This window comes from Babylonia areolata, chromosome 8, assembly GCF_041734735.1.
Source record: "Babylonia areolata isolate BAREFJ2019XMU chromosome 8, ASM4173473v1, whole genome shotgun sequence".
Taxonomy (NCBI): Eukaryota; Metazoa; Mollusca; class Gastropoda; order Neogastropoda; family Buccinidae; genus Babylonia; species Babylonia areolata.
This window is the reverse complement of record NC_134883.1, coordinates 47,079,242-47,093,471: the sequence shown is the minus strand read 5'-3', so window position 1 is coordinate 47,093,471 and position 14,230 is coordinate 47,079,242. Positions and strand designations below refer to the sequence as shown.

At 37.4% G+C, this 14,230-nt stretch overlaps 2 protein-coding genes across 4 annotated transcripts in view; one reads left to right on the top strand and one right to left on the bottom strand.

Moving 5' to 3' along the window:
- Positions 1-13,039, bottom strand: part of LOC143284881 (uncharacterized) — a 40,266-nt gene extending 27,227 nt beyond the window's left edge. For all 3 annotated transcript variants that reach the window (XM_076591990.1, XM_076591993.1, XM_076591992.1), the window contains exons 1-5: positions 12,907-13,039; positions 7,808-8,091; positions 6,310-6,397; positions 5,052-5,272; positions 3,305-3,441 (exon numbers count right to left, since the gene is read on the bottom strand). In XM_076591990.1, coding sequence (XP_076448105.1) covers positions 3,305-3,441; positions 5,052-5,272; positions 6,310-6,397; positions 7,808-7,896 — 535 coding nt within the window. In that variant the 5' untranslated portion in view covers positions 7,897-8,091; positions 12,907-13,039. The remainder of the gene's footprint in view (positions 1-3,304; positions 3,442-5,051; positions 5,273-6,309; positions 6,398-7,807; positions 8,092-12,906) is intronic.
- A 223-nt stretch (positions 13,040-13,262) lies between these two features.
- The window catches only part of LOC143284880 (calcium-dependent secretion activator 1-like), a 64,142-nt gene continuing 63,174 nt past the window's right edge, over positions 13,263-14,230 (top strand). The window contains exon 1 of the mRNA XM_076591989.1: positions 13,263-14,140. Coding sequence (XP_076448104.1) covers positions 13,346-14,140 — 795 coding nt within the window. The 5' untranslated portion in view covers positions 13,263-13,345. The remainder of the gene's footprint in view (positions 14,141-14,230) is intronic.

Genomic DNA, 14,230 nt, shown 5'->3' with positions numbered 1-14,230 from the left:
GTGGCACAACTACAGTCTCAGCAGGTTTCAAGACATCAGGAAATGATTTTCATACCAGGAACAAAAACCAGTCTGAAAGCTAATTTCAGAAAGGCAACAGTCACAATGACTTAAGCTCTTTACAGACCTGTTTTCTATGGACAACATTTTCCCCCCCAGTAAACTGTGAACTGAAAGATCCACATTTTGCAGTGCAATTAACTGGAGTTTATATATATATATATATATATATATGTTTTCAAATGAACTGAAAAATCCACCATTTGCAGTGCTATTAACTACAGTACATACACAGAGCAAAGATATTTTCAAACGCATATACCATTTACAATTTAGAGTACATAATGCTCACTTTGTTATTTTCATATTTGGAAGGAAACAGGTCTGTCAGATGACATTTCCCACTTTACAAAGTGTACTATTTATCAAAGGTGCAGCTACTGATTTGATGAGAAAACAAAATCCCAGAAGGCAAAAATCAATTTATTGCCCACTACCAGGCTTTCTGCCACAAAGAAAAGCAGAAAGTGATATTCAGCAGATGACAAGCAATAAGGGCATATGACATCAATTCCTTTTTTATGTGCCACAGTAAGTATCATTAGATAAACAAAACAACAAACAAACAAACAAAAACTTGTCTCAATTAACACACCCGCCAATCCCTGAAAATACTTCTGAGGAATGCTTCTCAGCAAATAAAAGGAATAACTGAAATTTCAGAGAAATATATGAATATATATTAATGTTGATAGTACTCAGGATATAAAGATTCATCAGGCTTTTAATAAGTCTGAAATAAAGGCAATATTCAGCTGACTGATTTTTTTTCTGACACTTCCAATGTGAATTACTGAATTCTGAATGGCTGAAAAGCAGCTCAGCAAATTCAAGTGTACAAGTCAAATTTACAACCTGATTCACCTCTCAATCCAATCTCATAAACAACAGCCACAAAAAAAACAACAACAAAAAACAAAAAAAACCCAGAACACCTGAACTCCCACACGGTTACAGCTGTATTTAGCTCCCCTCAACCATTGTTCTTATTGGGCATGAGGATGTACAAACTAGTGGAACGAATTCCAACCAAAGTATGACACATGCAAGTCTGCAAAAGTAAAGGCTGACTGAACCAAAGCTCCATTTCCGCCACTGAAACACCAAACTGGACATTACTTTATGGTGAATGATTACACAATATATGCCACAATGATTTTGGACACAATTCAGGAATCATAGTTAAAGTAGTTATAGTCAATTCAACTGTGAATCAAGATTAGATCAGATGAGCTATTTTAAAAGGTTCTAAAAATCTGGACACATAAATATACTGATGAACAGAAATGGGTTCATAAACACCTACCTGATTTTATAGATATATTCTGCATTTTTCTGATTTCAGAGTCAACAGGCCATGATGTATAACTTCATTTTTATCACAAGAACACTTAATATCAAAGCAAGAACACCTGGTGGCCTGCTAGCTGGATTGAACCACTGTTGTTCTGTTAAGAAAAAAGTTGTCTAATCCCTAAAGCTACGCCGTGTCTGATGTCACCAGAACAAATTTAATTTTTTGTGCGATGAAAATACCAATGCATCTGAAGCAATAACACCATCTAAATCATGTTTTCTTGACAAATATCGGTAGTTTAAGAAATTCTTTTCATTCGGCCATAAAGGAGACACTGAAATCGCCTCAGGCACACTGCAGCACATATAGATCTGCACAAACCAACCTGACACTGAAAGAAATGTTCGATTCAATTTTTCTTTTATGTTCATTCAAGATATTTCAGTACCCACTTTAAAATATTCATATGCAGTAAACACATCAATGGTGCAGTTAGTGTCACTTATGTGTTCTGTCCAGTATTTTGTATTCTTTTCCTATGATTGTGAACAAGTTAAACAATGCCGTCTTCTAACCAAGCATACCTTACATTCCTGCAAGGGCAAATGGCTTTTTTGGACTCCAGAAGTAGCCTCAACAAAATAAACCATCAATGATCCAGAAATACGACTTAATTCGGGAGACTTAAAACCTATTATTGGTATGACTGTGAAGATTTAATTCCCTACTATGTTAAAGCCAAATTCGATATTGGCAGACAAAGTATTTCCAGAGAAAATGGCAATGTTAAAGTTTACCACAGACACACAGACATTCACACAGACAACCGAACACCATGTTATAACACAGACACTTCGTTTTATGAGTCGTCGTCTTCATTCGTGGGCTGCAACCCCCACCTTCACTCGTGTGTACATGAGTGGGCTTTTACATGTATGAGTTTTTACCTGCCACATAGGCAGCCATACTCTGTTTTCGAGGGTGTGCATGCTCCGTATGTTCTTGTTTCTATAATCCACCGAACGCTGACATGGATTACAGGATCTTTTAACGTGCGTACATGATCTTCTGCTTGCATAATACATACGAAGGGGGTCCAGGCATAAGCAGGTCTGCACATATGTTGACCTGGGAGATAGGAAAAATCTCAACCCTTTACCCACCAGGTGCTGTTACCGAAATTTGAACCTAGGACCCTCAGACTGAAAGTCCAATGCTTTAACCACTCGGCTACTGCACCCGTCACAAGTGAGTCAAAAAGAATGATTTCCAGATCTCAGAAGCTGAGACCACAGCAGTCCTGGACAAGCAGAAATATGAAGCATGCATATAATACGCACTGAAAACATGTTAAAACACTAGCAGAATTATGTCCCAAAACAAAGAATGAACCTCAGATGGTAACAAACAACTGAAAAGTGATCAACTGGAAAGGAGGGGAAGCAAAACAGAACACAACAAGCCAAAAACAAACTTGAACAATCAACAACATAAAAAATAAACAAAATATTTCATTAACAAGCATTTAAAACTTTCAAGAGACAAAAACAGTTTCAGCAGAAAATTATTCTTTGAAGTGTAGCCTGTCAGCTCAGTTTCAAAGAGTTTTTTAAAAATTTTTTTATGACTGTCTCAGGTGTAACCCCAAACACGACTTTCAGAGCTGATGATTTTTAACACTGGACATTTTCTCTAAGAAGTGAACGTGCCAAATAAAACGCCACTTTACGACCACTTTTTGAAAAAAGCTTTATCAAGAAGCATGATTTTTTTCCAGTCAACTTCAGGCAAGACGGCTTTAAGCTTATAGACTAGAAATAAACTACAAATAATGAAACATTAGCTATATTTCTAAATAAATTTTTAAAAAAAACCAACCCAAAGAAACCCCCAGTAACTTTATAAATTTTCTATTTACCTTGTATGAAATTAACTTCAGACACTTACCAATTTCTTCTTTTCTCCTCAGCTGAATCATTCTGGCACGTTCAACATCCAGTTCTCGTGGCTCACAGATCTCACAGCAGTAGCTCTCAGGGATATTGTTTCGGTCAATTTCCATGCAATCTATGTGCTGCCAAACACTGGAAAATAAACACATTTGCTGATATTCAAATAACTGCCAATACATTAACAAACTCATCCCTCTGCACAAGCCTCACCTCCTTACTTCTTCCATTTCCCCAGACTTCTGTAAACCCACACGCGCTGCATGTTCTTACATCAAAATGATTTCAACTTTAAATTTAACAATTCAAAGCTAACTAATAAATGTCAAGATATGCTACAAAACAAAACAAAAAGGTAAATTAAAAACATTCAGAAAAAATGTGATTTGTTTCATAAACTGACCATAACAGCCTGTTATGATCGTAATATTTATAAAAAAAAAAAATTTAAAAAAAGACCCGAGTCCAATGTATATCAACTGAAATTTCTTTATTTCCCCTCTTTTTTAAGCACCAATAAGAATTTTTTTAGAAGCTTCCTTAATAAATTTAACAATGAATTCATGAATATAGTAAAACTCTTGCAATGAAATTAAATAACATCCAATGTATATAAGCATAAGCACAGATAATGGTTCTAACAAATAAAATGCCACCCTTAAAACCAAAACATAAGAAACATGCCTTCCAAGATTATTCTTCTTTGTGGGCTGCAACTCCCACCTTCACTTGTATCATGTACACAAGTGGGCTTTTATCTATATGACCATTTTTACCCCGCCATATCTGCAGCCATATCCCAGGTTATCGGCCGTAGTTACTTTCATTTTCTCCGCATAGGCAGATAATAGTTTGCATAGGACAGGAATGTCAGACCCCTGCCGGAGTCTGCACTAGTTGGGTCATGGTTAACTCACTCAGTACGGCCAGTCCTCTCTTCTCCTCTACACAGACCCCTCGGATGTCCAGTGGGTGTCTCAATGATCCAACCTTTAGCTTCCGTCGTCAGAATTGTGGTATTCTTTGTCAACATTCACCTCTTCAGTGTAAGAGCCTTCCGCTTGTAATATTTTGATGGTGGTAATTGGGGAGAAACGCTGTTAACGTCGTCTCTTTCGCCGTTCGTATGGAGAGAGTTAAGCATGTGTAATTAAACCCATTTTCGGGGGTGGGCATGCTGGGTATGTTATTGTCTCCATAACCCACCAAACTCTGACATCGATTACAGGATCTCTGCGTATTTGATCTGCTTGCTTATACATATGAAGGGGGTTCAGGCACAAGCAGGTCTGCACAAATGTTGACCTGGGAGATCGGAAAAATCTCCACCCATTACCCACCAGGCGCCGTTACAGAAATTTGAACCCAGAACCCTCAGATTGAAAGTCCAACCTTTTAACCACTTGGCTATTGCACCCGTCTTCCAAGATTCACATTTGATAACAAATCAACAACCAGGCTGTAAGATGCACAAGCTGAAGTTACTGATGAGCCTTCTTTACAACAGAATAACAAAAGCAGTTTTGTTGGCAGAGTTCTCTTGTTTTCTTTTGACTCAGAGAACTCTTGCTTTTTCACTTTTCATTGGTATCATTGATAGTATTTGTCTCCAACAGTCTCTGATAAAGATTTGCATCAGTATCACACATCAATATTGTTCACAGAACAATGACTTACTAAGAAATTCCTTGGAAAATAAAATAAGTGAAGGGGTGATCAGAGGGGAAGGGAATGAAGCCCCCCACCTGCACTTATCACAGCAGATCATGTATCCGTCATCATGAAGAAAGCCACAGATGCAGCGGGTGATGCTGTCCTCCATGACTTCCTCCTCATTGCTAACTGCCGGCACTTTCGTTTCTTCCTCAACCTCGGCAGACCCATTGACTGTGGGTGGGGGTGGTGTTGGTGACCTTGGTGGTGGTGGTGGAGGGGACATTGGAGGTTGTGCCCCATAGTTATGGTCCTGAAAAGATATCTGTTTACCAAACACTTCGAACACCAGCACGAAACAAATGGTGTGTCGATAAATCAAACATCGATTTATAAACTCTGAAGATGTGCCTTTCATCTCAAATGTGCCAGCTGAAACAGCTTGAGGAACTATACATGATGGGATCAAAATACTTCCCAATGAACTCGATTTTATTACGAGATTATATAACAGTTCAACAAAACCATTCCAATTCTGCTCAATATGCTTAGAGCAAAATTAAGCCAGATTAAAAAAACATAGAAAGGCAGATTGCCATGAGTAATCTGTGTGTATAACTAATAAATGGAAATAAAACCATATATACATATATATATATATACACACACACACACACATACACGCACACACACACATATATACACACCTCAGGAACTGCTAATATATATATGTAAGATTCAAGGATATAATTGTCCATATTATTATCAAATGCCAAGTAGAAATATATCGCTAAAAAAGCAGGATCTTGTTCAAATGCCTTGCACTTGTAGTGTTTTAGTGAAGTGCCCCATGGAGGATTTCAGAAATTTTGTAATATGGAAAACTGAAAGGAACTGTCTTTTAATGTTTTATTTTTTAAACAAATGGAAACCGGTTTTGTTTTGTTTTTTTTGCATCGTCTCAGCAACCTGTCAGATATATTCTTACTACCCTATGTTTTACACCAGCGTATGAAATCTGTGAACAACGTTCTTGTAATAAAAAAATAATTTTTAAAATAAATAATTGTAACCCCTTCTCTTGTGTTCAACCATACCAGACAACTCCAATGCAAGACACCTAACAAGCCTACTTTCACAACATGAAATGTGTTCAAATACATTTTATACAAACTTATCCAAAACCTTTAATCCTGTCCTTTGTGAAAGGTATTCTTATAAAACGTATTCTACAGTGCACCCACTGATTGATGGAGTCCAAAATCAGAGAGAGAGAGAGAGAGAGAGAGAGAGAGAGAGAGAGAGAGAGAGAGAGAGAGACAGACAGACAGACAGACAGAATTATGAGACCTGATACGGTAGCCCAAAACATCCTGGGTAGGACTGAGGTGTTCGAATCGTGACATCGTCTGGTACTGGTATGTCATGAGCATCAGTACTGCAAAATTATGTGTACATAATAATTTTGACTTCATTTCATAAAAACTCAACCTTACACACAGAACTGAATTGGAGTGATTACATTCACTGTTAGAATTACCATACAAGTCAGCAAAATATAATGATACAATAATGATACTAATCAAATATAACTCAGTTACAGTATAAGCTAGAAAACCCTTAACATCAATTTTCTTATTCATGGGTCAAACTGAAATAAATCTAAAACTGGATTTTCTAATTGCCAAGTACAACTTTTTTTTTTTCTTTTTTTCTCCTCAAAATGTATTGTATGCTACTACATACAGTGAGAAGTGGGAGGGAGGGAAAGGGAAAGAGTTTGATGAACACATACATACACATAGGTGTGCACATACATGCCTGCACTGACATGTAAAATACAAAAACACACGCATGCAAAAACATATACACAATGGACATCTGATCTCTCATTCTCCAGTGATCATTTCCTAATAACTTGATAAACTCTGTTTCCCAGGGACCTTGATTTCTTGTTTCCTAGGGTGCTGGATTCTAACATTTCCTTCAGCTTTTGTTTCCTAGCAATGTGTAACAGTTTTCGCATCCTTTGACCATGATATCTATTTACCAGGGAACTGGGGTGTCTCATTTTATAGTCCTGGAATCTCCTTATTTCTTGGACCCGTGATCTTAGACTTAGAATCTGGCATCTCTCTCATGTTAGAACCTTGGATATGTCGTTTCCCAGAGAATGGGACCTCTCGTTGCTTAGGGACTTTGGTCTCTCACTACATATAACCAATAATTAGTCACTTCCTAAAGAATAGGGCTTTCAAGGATCCTAAATCTCTTGCTGTTTAAAGACTGGGATCTCTTATTTCTTGGTATATGGGATCTCTCACAGCACAACAATCAGGGATCTTGTATTCCCGAGGGACTTGTGTTTCTTGCTTCCTAAAATTTGGGATCTTTTGATTTCTACTGGCCTGCATGGTAAACTTGTTTCTCAGAACCTGGGAACACACACACACACACATGTACACGCATACACACACCCTTGCACACTCATCTACAAATACACGCACACACACGCATTTGCCCCTCCCCCCAATAAGAAAAAACAAGTACACAGATACATGCCCAATCACGCATGGTCGCCCTCATCCCCCCCCCCCCCCCCCCCCACGCATGCTCACGCGCCCCAACGTGGCTATTATGTATGTTACCGTTACGATGGACAAGTACATCTGAACTATTTTTTTGACATAGCATGTTATCTTCAAACTGATAACAGGGAATCAACTTTCTGAGTAAATATCCAATTTAAGCACACCAAGCCAGGGAGACTGAAAGGATATTTCAATATCAATTTTTTAGGTTTGCATTTGTGCAAGATATTGTTATTTTCACAGTTCAGACAACTCACTCTGAATTTGCAGCATCCTGTCCCGAGTGAAGATGGTCTGCACTCACATAACTTCCTCTGACCGCTTCAATCCTCAGCCTAATGCTCATTGTGATGGGTTTTCAAACTTTATCATGAGTTCAGTTTGCAACTGTCCAACGGGGAGAGAAAAAAAAAAAAAAAAAAAAAAAAAGGAAAGTAAACCTCAAGTCAAGTAAAACATGTTGATAACGACGTTGAACTCTGGCTACAGTTGACTATTATAGATGCCTTCACCATCCATGCTTTCCTTTACACGAGAGTACCTGGAACAGAATTAGCCAAATTCTGATATGCTTTCTGAAATTCTTAAGTTTCTGTGCTATTGAAACTAGGCAAAGGTAAATTAAATAGCCTATAACACATGATTATAAGTCATCACCCACTTTGTGACACAGAGTTAAAGTTCATTGATGCAAGAGGTGAAGGCACAAATGCTGACCACCTTGAAAAACTAAAAGGCGGACGAAGATGGTTTATGACCATCCCTATCTCTTTGATGGGGCAAGAGCACTGAATAGGTGGTGGAATGGAAGCCGGAGAGCCAGGAGACCAGAGTTGTGAAGAAGAAAAAAAAAAAAATGAAAAGAAAACTTAGTTTTTGCTATTGAAAACCCAATAAAACAAACAAAATTCAGTTTAAGAAATGGTTTGACTGCTTCTCTCTCTCATCATCAAGAACTGAGCATGCCACAAGAGCACAGCATCCTCCAGCAAGAGCGGTCAAAGGCATCAGTTTCTCAGGAAGCGATGTCTATGTCACAGGCTTTGAGGTTTGTCTTCAAGGTGCCCTTGAAGCGCTTGCAGGGTCTTCATAGTCTGCAGTGGCCTTCCTTCAGCTGGCCATACAAGAGCATCTTCAGGACCCTGCTGTCTGTCATGTGGACAATGTGTCCTGTCCAGCGTAGCCCACACAAACCCATACACAAACTTTAAAACATACATATATATTCAAAATATAAAATTCACCATCCCACTTACACAAACACCCCCAAAGAGAGAAAAATAGAGAGACAGATAGAGAGGAAGTAGAAAGACAGACACAGAAAGAGGGAAAGGGGTGTGTATTGTACATTAGAGTAAATACACATTAGTCAATATTTATATATGCACAAATAAACTTAAAACATAAAAAGCATGCAATAAAGCCACACAAATCTTTACTTATGTTCCGATACACGCACACACTCCATGAAAAAAACCTAACACCTCGATAAAATCAAAATTTCAGCCTTATATGAAGAAAGAAAGAGGGAGACACAGACAGACAGATAGAAACAGACAAGAGACAGGGAAGAAAGGAGACCGAGGAAGAATGGGGTGGACTGCACATCGAGTAACAATACTCGTACAAAAAGTGCTAAAAATTGAAATATCTTTAAACTACATATATATCAGAAGCACACAAGTCTTTCCATGTACTTTACCACTGACACTTCACCACTGGCAATGAGAACAGATACAGACATACACACACACACACGCATACATGTATAATAATAATATATACAATGACCTTTAAAATGTCCTAAATGGGCACAGAATATTAAAATTTAAATGGAATGTTGTTCCTTTCTCTCCTGCCTTCAAAGGTTTTCTGGAGCAAGTGAAACTGAAAGAGAAATAAACTTATGAAGGGGTGGGACATGGAAGAGCAAATATATAGGTAGAAAAAAGATTGGGATTATCATTATAACTATGTTTTTTTAAAAATGGAAATGTTTGTTTGATTTTGGTGTCTTTTATTAATTTTTTTTAATATTATTATTATCTTACGCATTTACACATACAAATTTGCTTATAGTCAGTGAGTCCCACAAAATATTCAACATGCATGCGCTAAAGCCAAGCAGATCTGTTGGATGTGATCTGTAACAAACGAAAATTTAAAAAAATTTTTTTTTCATTGAACACACACACACACATGCACACACACACATTTTCCGGAATATTTTCTTGTTATCAAGTTGTAGGCATTACGATGTTCTGGAAAATTTGCGAACAGCATTTTGCAAATAAAAACAAAACCACTACCCTAAAGTGTGTCTGCTGATTAATCTTTTATTTCGATAACCAAAAACTTACATATTCATATTAGTTGCATTCTGAAAATAAGAGAAACAATTGTCGAACAGATATGTGTCCTGATTTTTTGCACTTCATAGAGTATTCCCGGTTATCGAGTACTTCTGTGCTCTCATTTTATAAAACAATTCCCCTTTTAAATCTTTATCTTTGATATCATCAACAGCATAATGGCAAAATCACTCAATCTTAAAGGTTTCCCTTGCCTATCAGGTTCTGTATCAAGACCAATGTTGAAGTTAGGCGCATGTCTTACATCATGGGTAGCTGCCATTTTGGCATCTGAATGATGCACAGCCGCTCTTTCGACTCAGAGCTTGTCAGCACCATCAACATCACCTGGTAGTTTCATAGACCATTCAAAAGGGAATTAAAAGAGCTTTCGTTTATTACCAGGCATTCATTTAAAACTTATTACCAGTTTTGAGAAATATATACATTAAAAAAAAAATCCCACCTAAAATCTTTTTTCAAGCGTTACATTCACAAAAATAAGCTTATTATGCTAAAACAATAACAACTGAAAACAAACACAGTAGTGCTAAAAATAGCCTTGTAGGTTGAAAGAATCCAGACGAAACAAAGCGAAAGAAAAACTGGCCCGCATATCCGCTGACACGATCCCTGTCGAGGTGGTCAGACACGGCATGTAAAAAGCCCTCTGACCATTCATGATTTTTACTCGTTTACTCAATAAAGACAAAACAGAAGAAAAACAAGGACAGCATAGGAAAGAGGAGAAATTCAACTTAATTCCTGTATAAAACATATCTTTATTTCTTACGTCACTTAAGTTACAGGCTTGAGAAAAACAGGCAAAATCAACGTTTTTCAATCTTAGCTTCAGTTTAGCGGTTGAGGCTGCCAGTACAGAGAGAGAGAGAGAGAGAGAGAGAGAGAGAGAGAGAGAGAGAGAGAGAGAGAGAGAATTTGACAGTAAAATCTACAGGTGTATAAATTCTCTATTGATGTCAACTTCGATTTCACTGTATAGGCTATCAGACCACTGGAGAGTTTTGCAGCCATCTTGGATATTGCGCAAGGACATCTTATGATCTTTTACTAAAAATTGCGAGCAATGTCAAAGGCCATCGGCACAGGCAAAAGCAGTAAACATGTGCTGTCCTCCATTTCTTCAGCTGAAAGTCTCCAACGCTATAACCAAAATATGTTTAAGTGCTATTGTATCCACAATAATAAGAAAACAAAACAAAAATAAAACCAGGAAACAATCGAAAAGAAGCCTGCTGTTTCACACATTGTGCCTCTCTTAATTGCCTTTGCCGCTCGCAATTTCAAAGAGCCAATCAATTTCAAGGGTACAGATCATGTGAAGTGCCTCTATTTACATTTTAATACAATTATTATCTTCATCATGAGCATTTACATCTAATCTTGAAAATATGCTCAAGGCGTTTACAAATAAAACACACACGTAAATATCAAAAAGGGAAAAATTGATCACAAGATACCAAACACTGTTAAAAATCATTCCTCCCCCACACACACACTAAAACACACACACAACACAAATGCCCAATGCACACACACATATAACACACAATCATAAATGGTACACAATCAAAAATACAACCAACAAAGTCAGAAACTCTCAAACTCACTCACTAATAGTCATTCTAGTTCAATGTGGAAAGGGATAAGCTGTTGACAATTATTCAGGAGGGGAGAGGTGGATCTTCAGACTGGACTTGAAAGACTGCAGCGAAGATGAGTTAACAACTTACTCTTACAGTTTACTGACTTACAGTCATATAAGCAGGGAACTCTCTAGTGGTCTTTGTGCCCTTCTCAATCTCAGTTACAAATTCTGTTGCCCTTCTATTTCTAGCTCAGCTGATTCTTATAACAATTTTGGCACAGGATAACAGGAAACCGCCAACTACTAAGCTGTCATGTTCCATTTCCAGATATGACCCTTTCTTAAAATCAGATTAACAAAAGCTTATATGAATTACATTTATATGCAAATGTACATTTGGTTGTGCGAATAATTCTATCAACCTTGCTTCTATTCAAACTATAACATATGAATATAATAAATATGAAGGACATTGCTCTCATGCAGTCCCATTTGACTTATCAGTTATCTGAGATGTTATACTTATAGTCTTCCATGTGTAGCAATCTACTTCCTATCAAAAGTTGTTTTATGATTCAATCCTTTGTTCCCCAATTGGGTTTCTGTAGACCTTCTTTTGAAACCGCTTCGTTTGCTTTATTTAGCACTTTCTCCAGTTTATGGCTACCAATCAATATTGATCAACAAATTTTACAAAATATAAATATATTCCTAAAAACAGTTCACTTGAAAATAGTTTAAATCATGTAAAATGAAGTAGAATTGAACACGGGTTAGAAACAATCTGGAGAGGGAAAATAAAGTGATGAACCGTTATCAGCACGAGAAATAGTCGAAAGTGTGAATGTTGTTCTTGGCAAGATGGCGGTTCAGTTGGCCGTCAACCTCAAGGCCAGATTCGCTTGCTCGACACCCAATGCGCTGCATGTTGTAATAAGAATAATTACATTCATTCAGAGAAAAACGCATTACATTAAATAATTTTGATTTTGAATCTATCAGCTGATTGTATAATTATCTAATACGTTAAAAATCTCAGACCAAAATAAGTAAAAACCTGCAAAACGTAATAACGTCCGTCTCGTCTGCTTTCTTCAGTGTTGCAGACGATTCCGAACAACTGACTTATAATCTCAGCAAGGTTAGATGGATAAAATGTTTCATCTAATAATAATTATTTTACCATAAAGGTTTGTTCATAGTACATTACTATGAAATATTGGAACATGAAATATCCCTGAAGCACTTGGATGTGAAAATTTTTAACCAAAATAGTTGTGTACACACTGCTGATAGTGCAGTGCAGACCCAACTGTTATGATTCGCAACCTACTTTTACAATACAGGGTATTTCTTTGACAACAGGGATAAAGCTGAAACAAAAGAGCTCACTTACCACTTTAAATACGGCACAGAACTGTCAAATTGCACTAAATTATGCAAAAATTCCTTATCAGCGTGATGAAAACACTAAAACTGTTTCCGAATCGGACGAAATCCTTCGCATTTGGCAGCCATGAAAATACTTGCTACGGGGTTTACAAAATATAATTGCAGGAAAGACTGTTCTCGCGTGATGCATAAATCGATAAATACTTTCAAGCATTTTTTGTTTTTATGGTTCAGTTACTTTTGATATTGTAATATGATTATACTTATTATGTACAATAGAAAAAATAAGTTTATAAAAATTTTATTTTCGTCTGTTTCAATGTACGCATGCGCACACAAGATGTAAATGAATGTGGCCTGTGACTATCTCGAGTGTACTTTCCTATGTGACATACAGTTTTACAGAGTGTTGTGGTTGAATCTTTGAATAGGGGGAAGTAAACATGCTCGATCCATCATCAAGCGAAGAGGAGTCAGAGAATGGAACCCTTGAGGATGCAGATGAAAATAATTCTGAAGTTCTCAGCTTGCCGAGTGGCGAGCAGAGGAGCCTGTCTGCAAGTGGGGATAACTTGAGTGTTGTTGGTGGACATTCAAGATCCAACAGCATCAGACCCTCAAGTCCCAGTCCTTCTCTGGTTAGTGATAGAGAAAAGGTGGAGGATGCTGAGAAAATAGAGAGAGAAGAAGAGGAGAGAAAGAAAAGACTGCAGCTGTACGTTTTTGTTATGAGATGTATCGCGTACCCATTCAATGCCAAACAGCCAACAGACATGGCCAGGCGACAGACTAAAGTTACTAAGCAGCAGCTACAAATAATAAAAGAACGATTTCATGCTTTTTTAAACGGCGAAACACATATTGTTGCTGATGAGGCATTTACAAATGCAGTGCAAAGCTATTATGAAGTGTTTTTGAAGAGTGATAGAGTTGCTAACATGGTACGCAGTGGTGGGTGCTCAGCAAATGATTTCAGAGAAGTGTTCAAAAACAACATTGAAAAGCGCGTCAGAAGCTTGCCAGAGATAGATGGACTAAGTAAGGAGACAGTGTTGAGTTCATGGATGGCAAAGTTTGATGCCATCTACCGTGGAGAAGAAGATCCCAGAAAGCAACCCCAGAGGATGACAACTGCTGCATCTGAACTCATACTAAGCAAAGAACAGCTTTATGACATGTTTCAGAACATCCTTGATGTTAAAAAGTATGAGCATCAGATTCTCTACAATGCTTGTCAGGTAAGAGTACAATAGCAAGAGGTTGTGATAGTAGTGGTGATGTTTGGGTGGGTGACGGGTGGTGGTGAATATGAAACAAGAATAAGATTA